Source organism: Prionailurus viverrinus, chromosome B2, assembly GCF_022837055.1.
Source record: "Prionailurus viverrinus isolate Anna chromosome B2, UM_Priviv_1.0, whole genome shotgun sequence".
Taxonomy (NCBI): domain Eukaryota; kingdom Metazoa; phylum Chordata; class Mammalia; order Carnivora; family Felidae; genus Prionailurus; species Prionailurus viverrinus.
Window position 1 is genome coordinate 57,842,859 of NC_062565.1, and position 26,765 is coordinate 57,869,623.

Consider the following 26,765-nt stretch of genomic DNA (forward strand, 5'->3'; position numbering starts at 1 on the left):
TGGGTGAAATAAGTTTAGAAACTTCTATTAAGTACAGTGGAATGCATTATTTTCTATACGACTTCTTTAACATGTTGAAATACATTACACTTAAAGAGGGGAATGGGCATGTGACATTTTATGAATTTGTCTTAGAAAAATTTGCCCCCTCTCATCTTTTTTTCCCCCAAGGAGTGCTTATTAGTATATCTTGAAAAACAGTTTTGGAAATTCCAGTCTAGTTTAATCCCCTCTTTACTGAAATGGTGAAAATTCCAGAAATGGTTAGTGGTATCCTTAAGAGTAAGGGGAAGAAGGCACAGACCTCTTGCCTGTTAGACTGGTCTGAAGCGATAAACTATAATTTTTAGATATAGCCTCATCTTTAAGTATAATTCCCAACTCAGAGAACTGCTGAAAATAGCTACCAAATCACTAACTTTGGACAACTAACTTTTTTGTGTAATGGAGCAAATAGTTGATTCATATTGCAAAGGTTGGGACAGAAAGCACTTACTTAAAGTCTAGAAGAGTATGATTTATCCTGTGTCTATTATCAGTGTTGACTTGAACAAATATCTTAACTCACTTATACCCTTTTCCCATCTGTGAAGCTGAAATCTAAATCTATGTCCCAATGATATTTTAAGCGTTAACATCATTTTCAGATAAAATTACATCAGAACAGTACCACTATCTCGTTTTCCAAAACAAAGACAGCACTTGGTAATTGCTAGGTCAATGGCAATCAGCAGTGTTTATAGACAGTACTTGCTTGAAGCCATTATTGTGTTTTGATGTCAATAAACAATAACCAAATTTATTTTCCAGTGTTTTTCCATCTAGTCTTTATACTCTTAAGTTTTTAACAAGTTTTAACTTGTTCTCCAAATCACTTGCTGTGTAGGAGGGGAGGGGGAACAATTCTTACTTCATTTTCCTAGTATAAAAGGTTAAGCAATTTTCCTAAGGTAACTAATAGGCAGCAAATGGGCCAGGAACAAAATGTAAGGCTTGGGAATTCTGTCTACTACTGAACCAAAACGATTGGTTTGTTTCCTTCCTAAATTAATTATTTAAACTCCTTGTTTTAAGCATTTTGCAAACCTAAGCCAAGGGATTCTAGATATCTCACATTTCATTCCAGCTTTAACTGTGCTTTGTTTTCATTTTGTTTGTCAAGTTTTCCACACAATTTTAACAGTTGCATATGCAATTACGTATAAAAATCATAACACTATTTACCAAATCTTTTGTGTGTGTATGTGTGTGCGTGCGCATGTATACAAATGAAAGCTTTAAGTAGTAAGCCATGCAGATTTAAAACAAGAATAAGTATTTCTAGTTACAAAACAAACTGGTTTTAATACATAAATTCTTCCTAAAACCCCATTAATTAACAGTTTTTGAAGGGGAGCAAAACAGTCAAGGAAAACATATTAGCAGCTCATATTTTGCTTGCTTGTTCTTTGGAGAAAAAAAAAACTGTTAGTATTCTATAAGAAAAGGAGAGGAAGGATAGTTTTCAGATGGGATTTAAGCCAGAGAGGTCTCTTATGCCCAGGAAGATCAATCAGGGCAAATGAGTTCTCCATGTATTATTACCTAAGGGTAGAGAAAATTGAAGATGAGATTTTTTTCCCCCTACTTGTTTGACCTTGCTGCATAAATATGATGTAAAAAATATGTGTGGAATTTGATAGTGGTCTTTTCTATTAGTCAAACCTTGAAAATTTAACTCTTTGAGACTTTTCAAATTTGGTGTAAATGATACAATTTCTTCACGTTTAATCTTGTTTGTTCTCATTTAAATATAATTGTATTTGCAATCACAACTTTAATGAAACTCTGATTTGCAGAAGACCTAAATGCTTTCTGCCCTGTAAAAACAAATGCTCAACCCTTGTTGCTGCACTCAAGGATAGCAGTAATAAAAGTGGTTAGAAAATCAATTTAAACTGCATTTGTACTTTACCAAGAACCCTGTGACACTTACATTGGTAAGAGTTATGCTTTCCAAATATGTGATCCACTTTTATAAGCAACTAAGAACCCTGCAGCTTCAGTCAGACTATCCAAGCAAGAATAAATGACCCCACATCAATCCATTTTCACAATACCTGACACTTGTAGAATGGGGGAAAGAAATGAGATCAAAAAGATAAACAACAGGCTGTGCAACCTAGACTGTTTCAACCTAAGACTGAACCTTGTATGCATAAATGAAAAAAACACATTTTACTCTGCAGCCCTTAATGTTTTACAAACCTGAGATTATCATAAGCAAAAGAGTATATAGAAAAAGATCCCATGTCTTATTGTTCTTTATAAATCCCATGCATCACACTGCTTAACATAAAAAAGGTTCTCTGCAAATGCTTGTGGTATGAAAGAAGGGATGGATGAATGATCTTAAAGATACACAAATCCCATTTTAATCAAACAGATTGGATTAAAATAATTTCTAAATATGGATATTGCAGGGGAAAAAACAGAAAAAAGTTACCAAAATATTTTGTTGTGATACATTACATTTCATCTCAGTAATATGGAGCTAAAACATGCCTGTATTTTTCCTTTCTTCTAATAATAGCACTGATATATTTGTTTCTCACATCATGGAAGACTTTAATGGGTCTATTTTTCTGCTTTTCTGCTTATGATAACCTCCAGCTTTTTAAACATTAAGGAAAGCAGAGGGATAGGACTGAGCAGCTGGGACTCCCATCTTTTGGTAATGCAGAAGATGGCCGGTATTCAGAAAAAGCTCAAAGCTGAGAAATAAGACAAAGGGGCAAGAGCATATTCTTTTAATATCCTACTAGAGTATTTTCTAACAGGCCTGCTTAAAGATTATGTAATCCTCTGGAAGAATGCACTTTTCTGTGGCTCACTATTACTATTGATTAGGCCCAGACTCTGAAGTTACATGTTAACTTGTAGATTTTTCTCTGATGGAGAAGCAAACAAGCATAAAATGGTAGGAAAGAAAACCACAAAATTACATTTTGTTCTCTTGTAGGGTACTAACCACTTTTGTCTTTAACTTAGCAGTCTTATTTTAGCATTCACTCAGTGATACTCTGTCCTCAGTCTCTTGGATTCTCTTTGAAGCAGTCTTAACCATGGTTAAGCAGTCTTAACCATCATGCTCATGTCTTCATTAATGAGATAACTAAATCTTTGGCATGTGTTCATTATGTACTTGTGTGAAAGTCAGGTTTGAAACTCTTTGAAAACTGACCTTTGACACTGGTCTTTATAACAAACAAGATTTAAAAGTATATACACAGAATTGTGTATAAAAGTGAATATTTATTTACAATGAGAAAAGAAATCTCAGTGACTTACAAGGAAGTTTGGAGATTTGGGCCTCTTTCTCTGAAATCTCTTTAGACTCTTCCCAGGAAATGCTTACATGGAAATGATTCTTGATTGCAAGCTAGTTTGCCCTCTGAAAGAGAACTATAATAACCTACTGCAATTCCTAGCAACTCCCAAGTCTCAGAAGGACATGTGTAAGGGTGGGGGGAGGGAGACTCTTAGCTTCATTTGCTCCAGAGTAAACGAGGTCTAGACTGGGGGAGAGCACACCAGCAAGTAAGGAGTTGTGAAGAAACTGGGAGAAATAAACCAGAGATCTTTTCCTCCCTTGGGTAACTGGACCGTGGAGTGGCCCCTTGTGCAGATTTTGGTGAAGACTCACATACACATGTATCAGAAGATCCAGCACTGAGCTTCTGTTGTAGGGAGAACATGCGGAACCAAAATGGCACCATTTAAGAAGAAAACCTCTGAATCTATTTCAATCAAATCCCTTCTGCCCCAGAACAGCCCCAAATATGGACAAACTAGACACAGAAGAGGGACAGAAAGGCATCAGGAAGAAAACATCACATTCTTTCTCCATTCAAGTTCTTGAACTGCAGGTCTACCCAACCAGGAAGGGGCCTGGAACCATTAAACTAAATGTAAGGTGGAAGTTTTAAACTGAAGTAGGCTGAATCATGCTTTTAATATGTCAACATGAATAGAAAGCTCTGGAACATGCATGATATTCCATTAAGAAAAAGTAAAGAGAAATCCTACAGAGCACGCTTGACATCACTGACAAAAGAAAACTAAAACCCTCTAAAGTTTAAACTGCCTTTAATGAAAGGATACATAGATAAATGTCTTAAATGCTCAATTAATTAACACAATGAGAGAAATGGAGAAGACCACATACACTCCTAAATTTTTACCTGAAACCTGGTTGGGTACTTTCTTTTTTCACCTTATTTCTAGCAATAGGGGTTACCTACAATTGAGATGCTTAGATGCTCAGTAGCAAACTTTTACAGCTGAGAATAATCTAACCAAATACAAATTAGTCCTCTAAGACATAAGACACAAATTCTGAGTACAATTTCAAGGATGCTGACTGTAGACAGAAAGTGTAGCAACTAAGAAGAAGGATTAAATATTTGAAGATGTTATTAGTTTAAATTTGTGGTGAGAAATTGATCTGAAATAGGCTTTTTTTCCCCCCTTGGTATTCAGAAGGTGAGAGTAGACCACTGAGCTAGATTAGGGGTAATCTGGCCTGGATATAGAGTAATAACTAAAAGATCTCAGCAGGTGATGCCTAGCTACATACCACTATGAAATGACAAGACAAGCAAACATTTTGTGGGGGTGTTGCCACTCACTACAGAACAGATAGAAATGCTAAGACATGATACCCTAATCTTTTGTACTCTAATGGTTGTTACTACTGCAATTTCAAATTCAATTTACAGCTCCTACCTCATTTTGAAGTGCTAAATGATTTGAAAACTAAATACCTAGAAATCACAAAAAAGTTCTTTTTATCAAACAATGTCAAAAAAGATGTCTATGAAATGAGAAAACATGGATTGAAAGAAAAGGGAAAATGAATTGAAAAAACAGAATGAAAGAAACCAATTTTTACTTCTATTCACATGGGACAATGGGAACAATGAAAGTTCCCTAATGGTAAGAAATACAATTTTTTTTTTTTTGGAGATTACTTGTTTTAGTTAATTTTATGTGTCAGCCTGACTGGGCTACATGATACCTAAATAGCTGGTTGAACATTATTTCTGGGTGTATCTCTTAGGCCGTTTCTAAAAGAAATCAGTATTTGAATTGGTAGACTGAATAAAGCAGATGACCCTTTCCAACTTGGATGGGCATCATCTAGTCCCTTGGGAATCTGAACAGAACAAAAAGTAGAGGCAAGTAGAATTTGCTCTCTTGTTTTTTTTTTAATTTTTATTTTTTATTAAAAATTTTTTTCTTAACATTTATTTTTGAGACAGAGAGAGACAGAGCCTGAACGGGGGAGGGTCAGAGAGAGGGAAACACAGAATCTGAAACAGGCTCCAGGCTCTGAGCTGTCAGCACAGAGCCCGACGCGGGGCTTGAACTCACAGACCGTGAGATCATGACCTGAGCCGAAGTTGGCTGCTTAACCGACTGAGCCACCCAGGCGCCCCGCTCTCTGTTGAGCTGTGACATCAATCTCCTGCCATCAATGCTTCTGGTTTTCAAGCTTTCAGACTCAGACTGGCATCTACATTACTAGCTTTCTTGGGTTTTTAGCTAGCGGACTGACAGATTGCAGAACTTCCTAGCCTCCATAACTGCATGAGTCAATACCTTATAATACCTATATAACTTTTAAAAACATATTTATTTATTTATTTTGAGAGAGAGAAAGAGAGAAAGAGTACCTGTGAGCAATGGGAGAGGGGCAGAGAAAGAGGGAGAGATGAGAATCCCAAGCCGGCTCCATACTGTCAGTACAGAGTGTGATGCAGAGCTTGATCTCAGGAACTGTGAGATCATGACCTGAGCCAAAATCAAGAGTTGGATGCTCAACTGGCTGAGCCACCCAGGCACCTCTATCTATCTATCTATCTATCTATCTATCTATCTATCTATCTATCTATGTAAACATTGTTTAACATTGAAAATTAAATTGAGTTGGACTTTCTTGGTCAATGAATTGAATAAAACAACTCTTTCATCCATCTTTTATCCTAGTGCAGTGGTCTGCAAACCATGGACCTTGGGCCAAATCCTGCTAGTCATCTATTTGTGTGAATAAAGTTTTACTGGAACACAGCCATGCCCATTCATTTTTTATATGTTGTCAAAGGCTGCTTTAGAGTTACAATAGCAGAGTTGAATCACTGTGATGCAAAGTCTGAAATATTTGCTATTTTGACATTTACAAAAAAGTTTGCTGACCCCTGCCCCAGCACATGGAGGGTAGCATTGGTTAGTGATGAATAAAAGCTATGAGAACAATTAGAGGCACAGACAGCACATTCATTCACATATGGGAATTATTGACTTTCAGTGCATGATAAAATACATTCCTATAGGTTTAGCACCTGGTAAAATTAAGACTAAGTTTAAAACTTGCATTTCAATAATTATTTACTATAATGTCAGTGACATGAGTTCTTAGTGCATTTGTTGTATAGGTTATATTCCCAAACCTGAGATCCTTTTAAATTATTATTTAACCTATTTAAAAACATCTGGCATAGAAAGGAGAAAGTGATTTAAATATTATCTGTTTAATTTGCTAACCTTCCTATGTATGCCCTTTTGGAAACAGCTTGTTCAAAGTCCATAGAGATTTGGATACTCAGAATAACCCTTCTGTATCACTTTTCTAAACTGAATTTCACTACATGCAATTTGGGTTTCTCTGAAATGAGCAACCACAGGGGTTTGAAAATTCTAGCACAGATTTATAACAAAATGAAAAAAGGTTGGATACTGTCCAGAAACATGTGATGGTACTCAAAGCAGAATGACATTTGCTTGGTAAAGCTGCTGAAGTGTTACTCCTCTTAATATTTTTCAACATGAAATTTATCTTCTTGTAAGCAGGTTACCTTCATAGACAATGGAGGGACATAACTTATTAACACTGAATTTTATCAACCAAGCTGCTAAAATGAGTGATGATTTTGTTTACAAATAGCTATAAATAGGGTTGATTGCATGAACCCTAAAGTATAGCTTTATGGTACTGAACGTCTCTTCACTTACCATCCTACTCTTCTTTAGAGTAAGTATGCTTCTTTAAGGGCTATCTCCTATTAAACCACTAGTCTTTACATGTTGGAAAAAGCATTCCCAGGAGATGTGGATTAGGGTGTACAAGTATGTGTGTGTGTGTGTGTGTGTGTGTGTGTGTGTGTGCGCGTGCGTGTGTACTGAAAAAAACTTTTCTCTCTCTTAAGGTTAGGAGAGATTTTTTTTTAAATTCTAGATGAAAGTCCCTGGACTAGATCAATTAAATTGTGATTACAAATTATTTGCATTTTCAAGTAAAACCATCATGCATACATGCAATAGTATTTAAAAATTAGTGTCTTTATATCTTGAGACAGAAAAGCTGAGAGGTAAAAAAGCTTTCTTCTTGACCTTGTAATAATGACTCTTTCTTTCTGAACATACAGGGTCTGTTACTTTGGAAGTAAAATAAACTTGTAGACCAAAAAAGAATTCTATCAGGTCACTCTGTCTATTCCTTTTCAATCCAGAAAGGCTAAATATTGATATACCTTATTGAAATTGCTCTGCTATTTTGAAAGCTGTCTTGAATCCAATCTCCTCTTCTGGGAAAATAGGAGAAGAGAGAAAACCTGAGGGGTGTAGGTGATGGAGCACCTATAGCCATTTTGCTATATTTGAAATCTGAGAATGGAGTTAAAACTGAAGTGTCCAAAGGGAGCAGAAGAAACTGGGCCCTAGCGTGGCCTTTAAGTCATGAATCAAAAGATACCTAAAATGGGAATCCACAGCCTTCCACTTAGTGTGAACCAGTAAATTCTGTTTGGGATGAGTTTCCCAGAATTTGTAACAGAAGGATTCCTACCTGATACAGAAAGCATCTCTACTTTCTAGCTCAGTTAATGGGGTTCCAAAAGATTAGCAAACTTGCCCAAGTTCACATAATTATTAAGCAACTAAGCCAGGATTTGAAGTGACTTCTTCATGTCAGTTTACTAAAAGGATTTGCAGGGGACAGTTCAAACTGGATTTTTAACTAACTACAATGTGATAAACATGAAAAAACAAAGACATATCAAAAAGACAGGAGTGAAACAAGGACAGAGTGAAGGACATTGTAAATGAGGTATAAGGTTCAATAATTTCTGAGGATTCTGAAAATCTGAGATTTCCCTGGTTGTCTCATTTCTCCCAGTTACTCAGCAAGACAGAGGATCGTGGATGGCTCTCCTTCCCAGGTTGACTATTTTATACTCCAGCTATTTATAGTGCCCTAATTAGAAATCATTGCAAACATAACATTTGTGTTTTGATTTGCTAAAACACTGATATTGCCAATCCATAAGAATAATATGCATTTCATTTCTAAGAATAGTTGCTAGTGCCAGGAAGAAATGGAAAGCAAACCCAGACTCATGAGGACCCTCATAGTTTCAGAAGGCAAACCACCATGAAATATTCTAATTATTCAGTTTTTTCCCATTAGAATAATCCAAAATGAGCCCCTACTCCTTAGGGGTCAAAGTATCTCATCCTTCCAGCCCTTGACAAGTATTTAATTATTGAAGTTTCATGTTTTCAAATGCATGTTGATTTTACATTCTCCTCCAGAATATATCTGTTTGCATATATAAAAAGCAAAAACAAACAAAAAAACAGGAGAAAAGGAGAGGAGAGTTTATAAGTCTGCCTGGGTAGGCAGGCTCAGGGGTGACATCAAGTCAGATAGCACTGACAGACCCAAAAGGTGACAAGGGTTGGAAGACAGTCTGGAAGGTCCTGGAGAGATCCTTTTTATGATGCGACAACATGGACAGGAAAATAATCTTTGGCTTTTGCCAACAACACAGATGGGAACTGAGTTGCCAAAAGCATTAAGCCAGTTCAGGTCCATTTTGTCCAAGTCAAGATAGGGCTCAGTAGCAGAGTTTCTCTAGGTTCCTTGGTTGGAAAACTTTATACCATTCCATGTATTCCAAGTATGGGTATGCGTCTGCTGGGGGCAGTGTGTTGGTCATGGTGAGGATTCTTTATGACATTTCTTTGTTCTGTGTTCTTCTCTATGGACTGAAGCTGCTCATGGCCTCACTGGGAGTCCTCCTTCAGTACATATTCTGGTTCTCCTTATGAGTTGCTACACAGACTGCTGGAATGCCCTATTATGGTTTACTATTGGTATTTTAGACAAAACAGGAAAGAGTAAACATACCATTCTTATTCTGATAATCTTCCCTGTAGCCCTATAGCTATCTGTGCTCTTCTTGGATTAAACTTTTGACCTCCAAGGGGCTGTTCTTATGATCCTTCTGAGAAGTCTATTTTTGTTGTTGTTCTGAAATTAGCCAACTCCAGTGTATTATGGTGTTGGTGTGCATAAGGAGATGCTGGATTGGAAGTTGTAGTTGCCATGGACCAGCATGTCCTGGATGCAATAACGCAAAGAGTAGTTTTGGCAGTTCAGCATTGGTAATCAAGATAGCAATCATGTTGTTCAGAGGATGTGAAGAGTGTTTTATTTGGGGTTACAGCCAGCTAGTCTCCATTTCACTAACAATAAAAGGCACATACAGATCTGGAAGACCTTAAATAGTGCTTGCCAAAATCAGCTGTCATTTGAGTGGATTTCTCTGGAGTAGGGGTTGAGAGGTTGAAAGACTGAGAAATTGATATGGAAAGCCAGAATAATGTATATGATGGAAAACAGATACTTTTGTGTGTGTGTGTGTGTGGGGAATTCACTCTAAGGCCTTAAGTGCTGATAAAGCTTCCATACTAAACTGAAAGCTGCTTGTGTGCAGGATAGTGTCTTAAATATACATCTTCGTTTCACATAGTACTTTCCCTCAGTTGGCCTTCAGGCAATGTTTGCTGAAATAAATCTAAGAGAATGAACCTAGGACTATTTATATCTATCCTACTAGAATAATAATTTTTACTTTTTTTTTCAAATACATATTAAGTAACTAAAACTGGAAGTCATGTGAGGTTCTCTAGTTTATGAAAATAAGAGATTTATTTTATTTAGCATGTATTTGGCTTACAGTATCTCTGACAGTTATTGTTACAAAGTAAAACCAACTCTTACCTATTCTCCGAGTTGGTGATGTGGACACTTCTGTAGAAAATTAGAGTATAATTGTTTTCTATTGCTGTATGGCAAAATTACCACAGAATTAGCAACTTAAAACACATTTATTATCTTATTTTTTCTGTGGGTCAAGGGTTTAAGGAAAGGCTTAACTGGTCCTCTGTATAAGAGGCCCCTAAGCTTCAGTCAAGGTGTTGGTCAGGTTGGGATCTTATTCAAGGTTCAATTGGGAAGGACCTGCTCCCAAGCTGAAGTGGTTGTTGGTAAAATTTAGTTTCTTGCAGTTGTAGAACTGAGGGGTTCAATATTTGCTGGCTGTCAGCTAGAGGCCACCTTACTGGTTGTTTGCTGGAGGCTATTCTCAGTGCCCTGTCACATGGACCTTCTCCAAAATGCTTCATGCTTTATCAAAGTCAGCAAGACAGAGAGGGTCTCCTTGCAAGATGCAGCTACAATCTTATGTAACCTAATGACATAATTGACGTTTCACCACCTTCTGTTGGTTCAAAGCAAATCATAGATCCTACACTAAAGGAGAGGGAATCATACAAAGGCATGAACACTGGGAGAGGGATAATGGGGTCTATGTTAGAATCTGTTCATCATATACAGAAAGAGAGGAAACACAATTCTTGTCACTTTTATAATTCTGTCAGTGGTAAAGCCTCATTGACAATATTTAATTTAGGTTGAATGACACAAATATTTCAGACATTAGTAAGTCAGTAGGAAAAGCTGTTTTCCTGTTTATATTTCACTTAGTTACACAACAGTTAATTTTCCTTCAGGGTCCTGAAGGTTATCTTATTGGATAATTTTTGCATTATTATGTTTTAAAAATAATTGCTATTAGCGGGTTCACTATAAAGCAGACTACTTATTAAATAAGACCTTAGTTTTGTTTCTTTCAGAAAAATAACCACGACCAAGGAAGTTAGCTTCACTCAAACTCAAAATTCATTCTTTTCAAGTCTTTTGAAACTTCATCTGTTATGTTTTTCTTATATGAATTAAGTCCTAATTGCTGGTGTCATTTTACAAATGTGTAAATCAAGGCACACACTTGGGCAGAGCTAACCAGAAGCAAAGGGTTTAGACATCCCAAGAGTTGATATCCTCTTTTTCCACTACACTATGCTTTCTCCTCAAATATTAGGTCAGAGTGTGATTGTTCGGTAAATATATCACCTTGACTTTATCATACCTGCCCATTCCTCTGTTCCTGTCTTTGGCCTGTGGTTGTTTACTTTTGTGGAGTCATTACCTACTTGATACCTTGCCCCTTAGAAACACTGAGGTGAATTAATTAAGATATTTCCTGTGAGATTTGGTCAATTTTTCCTTGACTTTCATTAATATAATCTGTACATGCTTTACCATCCTCTCTGTCATTATTTGTAGCCCTGAAAAAAAGATTTCTCAGAGGATTAAAGAAATTTGGGAATATGTTCTACACTGTCCAAATGAGACTCCCTCAGGGTTGATTCACTTAAGACATTTTAGTGGAGCAGAAAGTAATTGTAATTAAAATCTTTTTAATCTTATAAGAGCAGGATGAATCTTTATTTCAAGGGAAATAAGGTATATAGGCTTTTTCCTCCTTGACATACAGATTGCAAATAAAAAGAAGAAACAGATATAAGTATTCTTCTCCATCTTCAATCTTAGAGATCTGAGTTGATCTTTTATATTTTTGAAGATGAAGCAAAAAAGTGCTATAAAATTTAATGCATCAAAACCATTATCAATGAATAAAAATCTGTCATTTATATATTCCAAAAGCAGAACACCTTGGTAAATTATGCTTGAATCTATCTGAAATTGCCAAAATCAGGTCCAGTTACCTAGTTATTTTCAGAGGTCAAGTATTTCTTGACATTGGAACCACAATATACAACTTTCTTTGAACAAACAAGTATCCACCACATGTGTGAAACACCTAGATGATGCATACACAAAATTGGAAGTTCCAGACCTTTCCATCACCCAGATGACAGTGCTGCTGGTTTTTGTTGTTTTAAGAATGGAGTCAAGAAATATAGGTTAGAGTTCAAGAGGCTAGAACTAACCTGATGCAGGTGCCATTGTTGTGGCATAGATGACGAGCACACCATGGGACATGGCAGTTCTCGATGTTCTTTCCACGTAGTGCTTCATCGATGATGAAGAATTCTTTGTTGTTTACTTGAAGCTCTTGAATGCAGCCATTGAACCCATAAATGTGACCTGCATTCTTATGGATCTTAACATCTTCTGGGATATGGCCAAGGTACATTGATTCAAAATGCACCTATAAGAAAAATAACAACAAAAATATCTGATCAGGTGTTGCCAGATTATACGAGAAAGACCTAGAATGTTTTGTTCTGTAAGGCATGTTTTAATGTATCTTTCTGTGTAAAACAGGTTGTAATTGTTGCTTAGTTTTGTCACCTCTACTAGGTGGTAGGATAAGTTACCTTAGGAAAGGGTCCTTATTTTATATTTCTTTTATAGCTCTCACAATGCATAATGAAATCTTAATTTTTTTAAAAAAAGGGCATTCAATAAAACTTGTTGATTGATTACTCTGAAATGTATTTTGGAACTGAAGTGTTTGAATCTTAATGTAAATATTAGCAAATAATAACTGATAAGGAAAATAGAGTCTTGTTAATTAACTATTGTTAGAGATTGAATTGTGTTTCCCCCAAATTCCTATGTGGAAGTTCTAACCCTCAGTAGCTCCGAATGCGACCTTATTTGGAAACAGAGCTTATACTCGCTGACCAGAATGATGATAAAATCACTGGCATGATGTAAACTGCTACTTAATCTCTCTTCCCACCCTTCAGTAACGTATATAAATTGAATTCTCATCATTTGTATGTATATAAAAAGTAACTTTCCCAAACAGGAATTTATGAATACATGTGAATTCTGGATGAAGTGGTAACAAGACCCTGATCTTCAGGGCTGTTGGCATACAAAAGGTGCATGCAGCATTTGTGCAGTTTATGCCTCTGATGTCCTTATCCCCAATACACATTCATGCACTCCAAACTGATACCTGAAAAGTATCCAGATTGACATTACAGATCCACTAAAATGGAAAACTATCATTGCAAGAATTCTGAAACTAGAGCCAAATAATTAAGTTAGGGCTCTAAGGGGAGGAGTGAATGGGAAATGCTCAGTAATGTCACCTAATGTTTACATTAATATGCTCTGGTTTGATGCAAATGCACTTTTAGAGAACAGAGCATGTTCAATTCTAGGAACATCAAAGCATCTCCATGACCCATAATAGATCTAACTAACTCTATTATTTGAGCTCTTGTTCTTTTTTAGTGACTCGAGTTCTGCTTCTAAAGGCATTCCTTAATTTTGTGTGTGTGTACTTTATAAAAGATTCAGATATACAGTCACCCAGAGGATGACTATCTTCGGGCATAGTGGGGTGGAAAACTCAAGGTGTAATAATAGGCCCTCTTGCAGTACAGGAGTATTTCTGTTTGTTTTCACATCCTTTCTCATATGCTAAGTCCATTTATATTACTACTCTAATAAACTATTAGCAAAAACTCTTTTATCAATTTAAAATAAGTAACTCACTGCTAATGCAATCTGGGATCTACCATGAACCTGTAGAATCAGTGAATCCAAGGCCATGACCTTCTCTCACCGAGGATCTTTGACATCTTTGTGTATTGATCACACACCTGGAACAGCAAACCTCTCACAGCTTTGACAAGTGTGCTGTTTTAGCACAAAACTGATAAAGGATGGAAGAATATCCTCCTCTTCTGTCAGCAGTAGTCAGATCTGAGGGAAAGTCTATAGAGCTATCTATGATTTATTAGACCATTAAAAAACACCCAAACAATGAAAGTAGATGGCCCTTGTATTTCTTCTGATCTGAGGCTCAAGCTTAGTTGGAGTCCTGAAATGTCTGAAAAAGCTGCTGCCATTGACTGAACATAGATAACCATTAAAATGGTTGACTTCCTCTATCCCCAGACTCTTAATTATCCAGGAGCAGCCTTTTGTGTGTATAATCATTTCTAAGGAGACAGGTCTTTAAAATAAGTCTTTTCTAATAACTTCTTGTGAATCAGACTATGGAGAATAGAGTCTGACATGAAGATATGATCTTACAAGATAAAACCACAGAGAACAGACATGGATAATCAAGGAGGAATCATCAAGATAATGAAAAATATGAATGGTGACTGAGGGAAAAGGACTCCACAAATGATAAGAGTGAAATAAGCATTCCCTTTCCTCCCAGAGTTTTCTCTTTAAAGGAAGAATATAGTTGCCCTTTTATAATGTGTAGGAATAAAATAAGAAGACAGGCAAAAGGGTACAAACTTCTAAAAACTACAGAGGTGGAAACAGGTAAGAAGCTGCTTTATCTCTTCTTTATTCTGTTTTAATTTAAATTTAGACTTTGGAGTCTACATATATTTCTGTAATGATATCTTGATTCAATGTTTAGTTTTGTTTTACAGCCTCAAATCTTAAATTAAATAACTTTTATGTTAATAGGAAGGTAACTAACGTAGTTTTTACTTAAGATTAACTACTGGAGTGTACTTGTCTTTACTCAAGAATGTGATGACTTATAATTGAAACACTGACTTTTATTTGGGTGTTGTTACTAGATTTTTGTCTTTAATATTATCTGAATTGAATGCTGACAAATTCAAAACCAGAAACATCAAGTCTTGGAATGGGATAAGAGATGCTGTGTAAGGTGTTTGGCAAGAAGGATTTATTTAAATTACTTCTTACATATGGTTTATCTTAAATTTTTAAAAACTTTAGAGGCATTTAATGAAAGGGGATCAAAAGGCAGAACCAATATTTATCTTAGAAGAGATCTAACTCTCTCTCTCTCTCTCCTCCCCATAGTAATCTATGACCATACAGTCTCTTCCATATTAATTTTAATCCCTTTGGGGTAGGGCCTCTAACATGGTCATTTTGGGATTCCTTCAGAGTCCATAACAGTGTCTTATAAATAGGAGGTTTACTATGGGTTTTTACAAATGACCTGATTTATGACACTCAATCCTGGTTTGTGTGTGTGTGTGTGTGTGTGTGTGTGTGTGTGTGTGTGTGTTTTACAGTTTCCTGTTTAATTTCTAGGCATCTTCTTCTACTTTATGCTGCCTTATAACCTTGCTGTTTCACTAGATTCAGTCTCCAGGAGGTCCTCACTGGATACCACTCAAGAAGGAATATTAATATCACTTTAATTCTAATATAGCTTTCAATATTTAATATATATAGCATAGAGTGCCCAATAGTGCTTATATGGAAATTCTTCAATTTCTTATGAGATTAATGTCAAGTAGCTTACAAAAAGAGTTTTTTTTTAATTTGATAAATAGAAATGAAATCCTCATTAGTTCTTTACTTTCCAGTTAAATCTTTGATTCTTAAGGCTTTCCAGGCTAGAGAATGTTCTCAAAATAGTATCTTCTCCCTTTGTCAAAGAAAAAACCAAACTTCAGTGAAGCAATCAATGAACTGAGTTGCTACCCTGTGAGCACAGTGATATAGGGAAGTAGAGATACAAAAAAGAAAAGGATATGGATTATTTTTGTCTAAATGGAAATTTAATGTAATCTTGGAAATGAAATCATAAATAAATGAAATATTTAGAAAATATAGTATACAGATCAGCAACATGGCAAAATAAAAAGCTCTAGCTACTCCTTCTTTAGGGAGACACTAATTCAACAACAATACACAGACCAAATCCTTTTGTGAGAAATGAGTAGACTGAGTTAAGAAGAAGTTGTACCCCAGGTGAGTATGAAACCAGCTGTTACTGAGGATGACAGGAAAATCTGTGGCACTCACTGGCCAAAGCTCTCCCCCAGACTCAGTGAGGTATAACTAGAAGAAAACTTCCAGCTCCTAGTTTCTCTCTGGGGAGGGAAATAGAAGAATGGAACATATATACTATGTGCAGACTTTTCAGGGACTGACCAAGGGACTAGTTTCCGTTTTGTCTGAATCTATGTGCTGACAGGAAAGTGTGCCAGGTGTGGCGCTACTGAGACCAAACGCAAAGTTTGGAATAACGTGAATTCACTCACTGTAGATGTCCCCTGCAGCTCAGTGGGAAGGGTAGGCAAAACCCCCCTAACTCCTGACTTCTCCCTAGCAGTGGCAAGAGTTGAAGTGTGCACCCAAAGTAATGTCTTTTCAGGGGGCTGAGTGAAGAATGAGTTTGTCTCCCCTGTCTTGATGGGACCCGGCCATCACTGAAAACAAAAGACGGCCGGATGCTGTGTTGCTGCTCCAGAGGACCACTGATGCAGTAGACTGAGGCTGATATAATTTGGTGGTCTCTCATAGGGGCCAGAGCAGGGGGGCAGGGTAAAGAAGAGTAGAGCATGTTTCTAACATTATGGCTTTTCTATGGGTTTCTTGAGTGACTGGTTTCTATTTTGCCTGACTTGGAAGTTCTGCATGACCCATGTACTCTAGAAACTCTGGGGCTGCTGAGAACAAAAGAGAAGTGGGTGGCTTGTGGTAGGTAGCTCCAGAGAACCTGCAGTACTGCAGACACCAGAGGGAGCAAAACACTATGAATACCTGGAAAAGGAAACTGGCAAATTGCTATAATAGAGAATTTATACACACAAGTCCAGAGAAGATACATGCACAGGTTTGAGAGGTTCCCAGACTCTCAGGCTTATTGGTGAAGATCTTTTCCTATACAGAGCCAGTCCATAATGACTGGGAGAGATGTCTGTTTTTTCTATAGTGTAGATCTCATCACAAATTCTACAATGTAAAGGAAGAAATGGGGGAAAAAAATCAAAGGAACAAAAGAGGTCTCCAGCAACCAGCCCTAAAGAAATGGAAGTACCTGAGAAAGAATGAAAGTCACAGTCATGAAGATGCTCAATGAGCTCAGGAAAATGAAGCATACAGAAAATGAAAACATCAACAAAGAGAAAATATAGTAAAGAATCAAGCAGAAATTTTGGAGCTGAAAATACAAAACTAAATTGAAAACTTTATTAGAGGGGTTTCATCAAAAGACTTGATCAAGCAGAAGGAAAGAATCAGCAAACTCAAACTCAAACCTCAAAGATAGGTTTCTATGAAATTATTCAGTTAGAGGAGCAAAAGGAAAAAAAAAAGATTGAAGAAGAGTGAGGAAAGCCTAAGGGTCGTATAAGATGCTATCAAATAGAGCAATATGTGCATTATGGGAGTCTCACAAGGAGAAGAAAGAGAGGGGCAGAATACTTACTTGAAGATATAATGACTGTTAATAAACATGAGAATTTTAACTTTACTTATTCAAACATTTTCTTACTTGATTCTTTTAGTTGGAATGAAGACAAAAATTTATAGCTGAATTAAAAAAAAATAAAAGATACTGAAAATTTCCCAAATCTGGGGTAAAAAATGGACATCTAGATTTAAGAAGCCCAGAAACGGCCACAAGAAAGAACTCAAAGAAGTCTACACCAAGACACATAATCAAATTGTTAAAAGTCAAAGACAGAGAATCCTGAAAGCAGAAAAAAAAAAGTGACTTATCACATAAAAGGAAGGCCCATAGGACTATCAATGGATTTCTTACCAGAAACATTCAAGGCCAGAGGGAGTGGGATGATATACACAAAGTGCTCAACCTCCTCCCCCCACCCCAAACTGCCAAATAAGAACACTATATCTGGCAAAACTGTCCTTTAAAAATGAAGCAGAGGGGCACCTGGATGGCTCATTCAGTTGAGTGTCCAGCTCTTGATTTCAGCTCAGGCCATGATCCCACGGTTGTGGAATCAAGCCCCATATCTGGCTCCATGATGAGCATGGAGCCTGCTTGAGATCCTCTCTCTCTCTCTCTCTCTCTCTCTCTCTCTCTCTCTCTCCCTCTCTCTGCCTTTCTGCCCCTCTCCCCTGATCATGTGCTCTCTCTCTAAAATAACATTAAAAAACAATGAAAACAAACCAAATAAACAAAAGCCGAGGAAGCTTATCAATACTAGATCTACCTTACAAGAAATGCTAAAGGGAATCCTTCAAGTTGAAATGAAAAGGCACTAAACAGCAACATGAAAGCATATGAAAATATAAAGCTTTTTGGGAATGGTGTATATATAGATTAGAGCTCGAAGATCAAGCAACTGAAGTTAAGATGCTATTAGCTTAAAATACATTATTATAGTTGTAAGATGTTGTATGTAAGCCCTATGATAACCACAAAGACACTATACATATAAGATACAAAAAAGAAAATGAGAAAGGCATCAAAGTATGGTTCATACACACACACACACACACACACACACACACACACACACAAATCAATGAAACACAAAGGAAGAGAGCAAGAGAGAAAACCAGGGACAAAAGAGTTATAAGACAAAATAATTAATGGAAATAGCAATTTATTACTTATCAATAATTACTTTAAATGTAAATGCAAACCCTCAATCAAAAAACATAAAGTGACTGGGTGGATAAAAAAAGATTAAAAAAAAACCAATATCTGACATATTCTGTCTATAATAGACTCACTTTTGATTTAAGGACACATATAGGCTGAAAGTGAAAGAAAGGAAAGAGATATTCCATGCAAATGGTAACCAAAAAAGAAAAGGAATGCCTATAGGTTTTCAGACAAAATAGACAAGTCAACTTGTCATAAGAGACAAAGAATGATAATTATATAATGATTATCTGGGTCAACTGACCAGGAAGATATAACAATTATAAATGTGTATGCATTCAACATCAGAACGCTCAAATATATGAAACAAACATTGACAAAACCAAAGAGAGAAATAGCAGCTCAATGATAGTATGAGATTTTAATATCCCTTTCTCAATAATGGCTAGAACATCCAGAGAGAAGATAACAAGGAAACAGAGGACTTGAACAACACTGTAGAACAAATGATTTCCTGGATATAGCACCAAAATCACAAGCAACAAAAGCAACAAAAGCCAAGGGGGACTATGTCAAATGAAAAAGCTTCTGCACTGCAGAGGAAACAATCAATGAAATGAAAAGGAAATCTATAGAATGAGAGAAAGAATTTGCAAACCACATAGCTGATATGGGGTTAATATTAAAACAAATATAAGAAACTCCTATGCCTCCAAAGCGAAAACAAATAGGGTGGTTAAAAAACTGACATGAGACTTGAATAATTTCTCCAAAGACATATAAATAACCAAAAGATATGTAATAAAGATGTTTAACATCACTACTCATCAGGGAAATGCAAATCAAAATCATAATTAAAAACCATCTCACATTTGTTAGGGTAGTCATAAAAAAACAACAGAATATAGCAAGTGTTGAAAAAGATGTGAAAAAACTGGAACCTTCGTGCACTGTGGGTGGGAATGTAAAATTGTGCACTTGCTATATACAACAGTATGGAGGTTCCTCAAAAAATTAAAAATGGAAGTATCATATGATCCAGCAATTCCACTAATGAGTATTTATTGAAAAGATAGGGTGCTTGGGTGGCTCAGTTGGTTAACTGGCTGACTTCGGCTCAGGTCATGATCTCATGGTTTGTGAGTTCGAGCCCTGCATTGGGCTCTGTGCTGACAGCTTGGAGCCTGAAGCCTGCTTCGGATTCTGTGTCTCCCTCTCTTTCTGCCCCTCCCCTGCTCGTGCTCTCTCTCTCTCTGTCTCTCTCTCAGAAATAAATAAAAACATTAAAAAAATAATGTAATGTAATGTAATGTAATGTAATGTAATGTAAAATGTAATGATCCAACAATCCTGTACACTAGTCAGAGCTCATCATGAAAAGTGTACTCTTAATCCCCTTTATCTGTTTCACCCATTCACTCACCTGCCTCCCCTCCTGGCAACCTCTAGGTTGTTCTTTGTATTCAAGAGTCTGTGTTTATTTTTGTTTGTTTGTTTGTCTCTTTTTTTCTTCAAAACAAAAGCCAATTTTATTCTTACCATCATAATCCACTAGACAGTGTTGAATCTGTTGCAGCAGGAAATTAAGTGTATTATAAAAGGAACAACAAATTGGGGCGCCTGGGTGGTGCAGTCAGTTAAGCGTCCGACTTCAGCCAGGTCACGATCTCACGGTCTGTGAGTTCGAGCCCCGCGTCGGGCTCTGGGCTGATGGCTCGGAGCCTGGAGCCTGTTTCCAATTGTGTCTCCCTCTCTCTCTGCCCCTCCCCCGTTCATGTTCTGTCTCTCTCTGTCCCAAAAATAAATTTAAAAAGTTGAAAAAAAAATTAAAAAAAAAAATAAAAAAAAATAAAAGGAACAACAACAACAACAAAGCGTGGGAATCAGAAAATCTGGGATCAAGTCTCTTTCCTTATCACTATGAAATTTTGGACATCTGATAATCAGTTTTATAAGATACTATCTTGTAAAAGAGATAATAATTCTTACTTTGGAGAGTTCTTGTGAAGATCCAATGAGATAAAATATATAGCCATAATTTGAAAAATGTAATGTGCTCATGCAAATGTTAGCTATTCTTATGTGCTTCTTTAAGATGCTTGTATATGCTCAATATGGGAAAAAAAACTACATAGAAAAAAATAGAAATAAAATGAAATTTCCAATTCATTAGGGCCCTCCACACTGCCAGCTTTAAAGTGCACTAAAATTAGCACTTTGGAGCTCTAATTATACAGATTAACTCTCCATGATGATCAAATGAACCAGGAATTCTTTATCTTAAATGTATTTCTATAAAGTCATACTAAGAAGCATGTAACCAACCACATCATTAAAATTAAAAGAATTCAGCGAATTGTCTGGTCTCTGGAAGGACAACCATCCATCCTCTCTTCTCTAAATTTTGCTTCATTCAATGTTTCTAAGAAAAATTCTCTGAGAAGGGACTTTTTTTTTTTTTTTAATTTTTTTTTTCAATGTTTATTTATTTTGGGACAGAGAGAGACAGAGCATGAACGGGGGAGGGGCAGAGAGAGAGGGAGACACAGAATCGGAAACAGGCTCCAGGCTCTGAGCCATCAGCCCAGAGCCCGACACGGGGCTCGAACTCACAGACCGCGAGATCGTGACCTGGCTGAAGTCGGACGCTTAACCGACTGCGCCACCCAGGCGCCCCGAGAAGGGACTTTTTAACAGCACAGTACAAGCACTACCATAGCCTATAAAATGCGTTTTTAATTACTGTTTTGTATCTTGCTAATCTTTTTTTTTTAATGTTTTTATTTATTTTTGAGACAGAGAGAGACAGAGCATGAGCAGGGGAGGGGCAGAGAGAGAGGGGGACACAGAATCTGAAGCAGACTCCAGGCTCTGAGCTGTCAGCATAGAGCTGGATGCGGGGCTCGAACTCACAGACAGTGAGATCATGACCTGAGCTGAAGTTGGACGCTTAACCGACTGAGCCACCCAGGTACCCCGCATCTTGCTAATCTTTACCCATTCCTGTGCTGTGTTTTTCATCAAGCATAACATATTATATGCAAAGTGTGAGACGAAGATCAATTTCTTGTTAAATTTAATAAAACTTTTATAGCGACAGGCAGTATTAAATATATTTAATTGTACCTAAAGTATCAGGGATGACTATTCTGGTGTTTTGTTGAGAGCTTTTACAAGGAATATGTTCAATAAAGAAATATGATGTGTATTTATTAACTTAAAAATAGTTATTTGAAATATTGAGGGCACACTTAGTAATGTCTGGAGCTAGATATTTGCATAACTACCTGAGACACATGGGATATCACTGTGTCTTTCTTCAGTATTGGAGGTTTTCCATCTGCAGTCACTTCAATCATACACACACTCTGAGAGCTGCCCACAGGGATTGTGTAGCTAGAAACAAAACAGAAGAGGCCATTATTGCATGTATTACTGGCAAGAACAGGGTAACTTCACACATGGATGGTAAGTACTTCTTCAATGAGAGAGGTACTTTCTGGATCATAATAATCCTGAAATATGGCCTCAACCAAGTGTGAACATTTTAGGATAGATGAAAGATATATTTCTTTTCTTATGCTGAAATTTTATTTTCCTTCTCTTTCTATCTCTAAATCAGGACTTGAAATGCTTTCAGAAAGTTAAACCCCCACAAAACCAAAAGAGCTTTCTGTATAAGTAGCTAATAATAAATTTTAAGTGCTAACAGTGGTGGACATATGGTCTCACTCATGTAGGAGACTGTTGGACAAGTAACAGCAATGTTAAATGATGCAAACCTGCCTAGGTAGAAATTTCCCCTCCCTGGCCTCCAGGGGAAATAGAAATGGAATAAGAAATGAAAGGCTGCCTACCCTTGAGCAGTGAGATTACAATGTGATATAGTTATCGGAACTCAGAAAGCATGCTGCTAATGTACTGGCATGGTACTGTGTCTCAGAGATAAAGAAAAGTATAAGGTTAAGGGAATTTGTAGAATGAATAGCAGAAATGACCAATACACAATTGAAAATTTATCACAGTTTATAAAGTGATACAATCAGATAAAAAGGTACACATACTAAAGTACTTGGCAAAAAATTAAATAGAATTTTAAAAGACAATTTAAATGATAGTACCCTGTCACTTGCCACATGTAATAATAGTAACTTGTCTTTTTAAGTCTATTCCATAGAGATATCAGAAATTCATTTACTAATATTAACAGTGGCTATTTCTGCATACTGAAAGTATGATCTTAATGCTCACTTTTGCTTTTTTGTATTTTCTAAATTTTAGACAATGAACACACCTAATTTTTACTTTTAATTTTGACCCACTGCCCCAGTTTGCACATGACTAAGACATTTTCCAGGATGCAGGATTTCTCAGTGCTAAAACAAGGTAAGTGCCTCGTACATCAGGATCAGTTGGTAATTCCACTTTTAAAAGAAAAAGTCAGTTTTATTAAAAATCATTAGTTAAAACACTTATCAATATTTTTCTTTTTTTTTTTAATTTTTTTTTTTCAACGTTTACTTATTCTTGGGACAGAGAGAGACAGAGCATGAACGGGGGAGGGGCAGAAAGAGAGGGAGACACAGAATCGGAAACAGGCTCCAGGCTCTGGGCCATCAGCCCAGAGCCTGACGCGGGGCTCGAACTCCCGGACCGCGAGATCGTGACCTGGCTGAAGTCGGACGCTCAACCGACTGCGCCACCCAAGCGCCCCTCAATATTTTTCTTAAAATCAATTTTGGGGTCTAAGTTGAATGGAAAAAGCAAACCAGAACTTCCTTCCCCCACCCCCCCACCCTCACCCCCTTGCTCCAGAAAGGGATAGTGGTCATGCTGGTTTTCTCTTCCCCTTTACCTAGAAATACAAATCTGATATGGTCCTTTTAATATATTATCACACTACTTTTTGGGCCCCTGCTCCAGTTTACCAAGGACACTTCTAATTCTGATCAGATCACTGTTGAAGATGTTTAAATTCCACAAATAACCTCTAGAGTGTCGCATTTGTGTGAATTGTAAATTGTGGTGATATATGAAGCACATTTGTCATTATAGTTGAAATGGGAAGGTAGACCTGTACAGATGCTTTATTCTGGAAATGCAGGAAATAGTTCTCAGGGAATGCACATGTCCTTATTAAGACATAGTAAGATCTGGGGCGCCTGGGTGGCTCAGTCGGGTAAGCGGCCGACTTCAGCTCAGGTCACGATCTCGCGGTCCGTGGGTTTGAGCCCCGCGTCGGGCTCTGGGCTGATGGCTCAGAGCCTGGAGGCTGCTTCCGATTCTGTGTCTCCCTCTCTCTCTGCCCCTCCCCCGTTCATGCTCTGTCTCTCTCTGTCTCAAAAATAAATAAAACGTTAAAAAAAAATTAAAAAAAAAAGACATAGTAAGATCTCGTTTTGTTTGTTTCATTCAGAGCTTGTTAAAATCTAACCATTAACTTCAGTGCTATAGAAGGAAGCTACTCTACCCTATTTACTTTCTGTTACCTCCTTCTTTTCTTCCCCTGGCCCTTCCACTAAATGGTTGATTCTATTGTCTGCTTGGTTTATGTACCATTTTGGAAATTGATGCTCTAATTTCACCAGAGATTTTTCTACATGTAGATTCTTATCATGTTCATTTTTATAATATCTCATTTTTGCTTACAGACCAAACTGTATGATAGGCAATGAAAAAATGCTCTATAAACAAATTTAGACATTATGCCACATAAATCATTTGAGGCATACATATCCCGTATGCCTCTCAAGTATTGCTGAGGCCAGCCAAGTCGAATGATTTAAAGACTTAAGGATCATATTTTGAGATAATTCATTGACTAGCTGAGTGATCCTAGGCAAACCACTTAACCTTTCTTCCCTAAAGTGTGATTATCCACAGAAGGGAGATAATCATTCTTGGTTCATAAATGGTTAGTGAGAATCACATTATTTAATGTACATAAATCATTCAGTGCTAATATTAAAATCCAAAGTTAAAGCAATTATTTGCTGACTAGACAGGGATCTCTAAAGAGATTTTTACGAAAATAAATTACACAGTCAAGATGAAGTGTTCATCTACTTCTACTAATATTACCTATAATGGGATTCAAAATCAAATACTCAGGTTGCATTACCTTGAAAACTAAAATTTGATGAAAGAAACATTTTTTCCAGTGTCTGTAACATTCTTGTTCTTTGTATTTACAGTCTTTAATAGGCTAAACAATTTGGCAGAAAATTCCTATTTGGCAAGATAATTTATTTTTAAATTTTTAGAAGAGCGTGCTCAAAGTGGAAGTTCAGGGTATCCAAAACCAAGGGAAGGGTTGTACAAATGTAAACAATGGAGAGTGGATTGTTTAATCAAGTACTTTTATATAATTGAATGCTATGCAGCTCTTAAACAGGAGTTAGAATATTAACTAATGGCATAGAAAAATATTTGTATAGAATAGAAAAAGGATAGACAATTTGAGTGATATACCATTTTTATAAAAAATTATGCATAGAGATAATACTTGATGATCTACTCTCGCTAATATTAACAGTGGCTATCTGTGCATGCTGAGAATGAAGATGATTTTTAATTGGTCTTTTTTGCTTATTTGTATTTTCCATATTTTGGACATGGAACATACAATAATTTTAAATTTCACCTCTTAAAAGAAAAATTCAGTTTTATAAAAAAATTCAGGCTTTATTTATATAAAAACAAAAATAATTTATTGACATTTTTGTTTTCTTAGATTTCATGCTTTCTTTCCAGGTAAACTATCTTCATGTTAGGTATGTTAACTCTTGAACAACACAGGGGTTAGGGGTGACCACCCCTGCCCTGCATACTTGAAAATACACATACAACTTTTAAAAGTTAGCCGATAGCCTTCTGTTGACCACAAGTCTGACCAATAACCAACATGAACAGCCAATTAACACGTTTTATATGTTATATATGTTATATACTGTACTCTTACACTAAATTAAGCTAGAGAAAAGAAAATGTTATCAAGAAAATCATAAGGAAGAGGAAATAGCATTTATAGTACTGTACTGTATTTATAAAAAAAAATATCTGCATATAAGTGGACCCACACAGTTGAGACCCATGTTGTTCAAGGGTCGACTGTATTGCTTTCTGACAGCCTCTGAAATCTCTTCTTCTAGAATTTATGTTAGACACTTTTCAGAAGACAATTAAACTGTTCTCTAAATTTCTTAATCTTGCTTTCACATCTTTAAAATACTTTCTTAATTTCTCTGTCCTGTATTCTTCCTAGGCACCAATTTTTTCTGCAGCAGTCTCTAGGAACTATTTATTCTGTTGACAGAATTTTAATAAATTAAAAATTTTTTTTTTTAATTTTTTTTTCAACGTTTATTTATTTTTGGGACAGAGAGAGACAGAGCATGAATGGGGGAGGGGCAGAGAGAGAGGGAGACACAGAATCGGAAACAGGCTCCAGGCTCTGAGCCATCAGCCCAGAGCCTGACGCGGGGCTCAAACTCACGGACCGTGAGATCCTCACCTGGCTGAAGTCGGACGCTTAACCGACTGCGCCACCCAGGCGCCCCAATAAATTTTAAATTTTAATGAATATTTTATTCCCCAGGATTTTGAATCTTTTGCATCATTTTTGTATAATTTATGCCTGATTTTCCTTTATAGATTCTCCTTTAAGACGAGTTATTCTTTCACTAATGTTTTCTAGCATCCCAGAAATATTTACTTAAAAGTTTTTGTCAGATTTTTCCATAAAAATGATTTTATCTAGAGTGATTCATGTTCCACTTGTTGATTTCCTTTGCTCCTTTCTCAGTGTTGCCATGTGTTCTGATACTGTGCTGTGCAGCCTCATTTTTAGTTTTTTTTTTTTTCTCTTTCCCCTCACTTCCATTTTCCTTGTTGTGCTCATCATTAGGCAACCCATGTCTGCTTGACTAATGAGAACCCTACCTGATCTTCAGAGCATCTAAACCTGAATCTTGGATAATGTATATTTGGCAGTTCTGTTCTATGGTGATATTGAAGGTATCCTTTGGTCCATTCAGAGCTGAAAAGATTGCTTGGTACAGTTCTGCTCATGATGCTTTGGTTGTCTCTGTTCTTTGTAGGCTGGCAGTTTGCTAAAAGACAGAATCCCAGAGGACAGTCTCTCTTTTTCTCTGTGGGTAGATAGGTAGATAAATGATAGAGATATCACATGTATACTTGAATGACTAGCTTAAATTCCCTTATAGTTGCTGAGCATCCCTGTTTTTA

The 26,765-nt window shown here is 36.6% G+C and overlaps 1 protein-coding gene across 1 annotated transcript in view; it reads right to left on the reverse strand.

Annotated features, from left to right (window-relative positions):
- Positions 1–26,765, reverse strand: part of EYS (eyes shut homolog) — a 1,626,372-nt gene that overhangs the window by 211,925 nt on the left and 1,387,682 nt on the right. Inside the window, exons 33-34 of the mRNA XM_047860135.1 lie at positions 21,806–21,914; positions 12,178–12,398 (exon numbers count right to left, since the gene is read on the reverse strand). Coding sequence (XP_047716091.1) covers positions 12,178–12,398; positions 21,806–21,914 — 330 coding nt within the window. The remainder of the gene's footprint in view (positions 1–12,177; positions 12,399–21,805; positions 21,915–26,765) is intronic.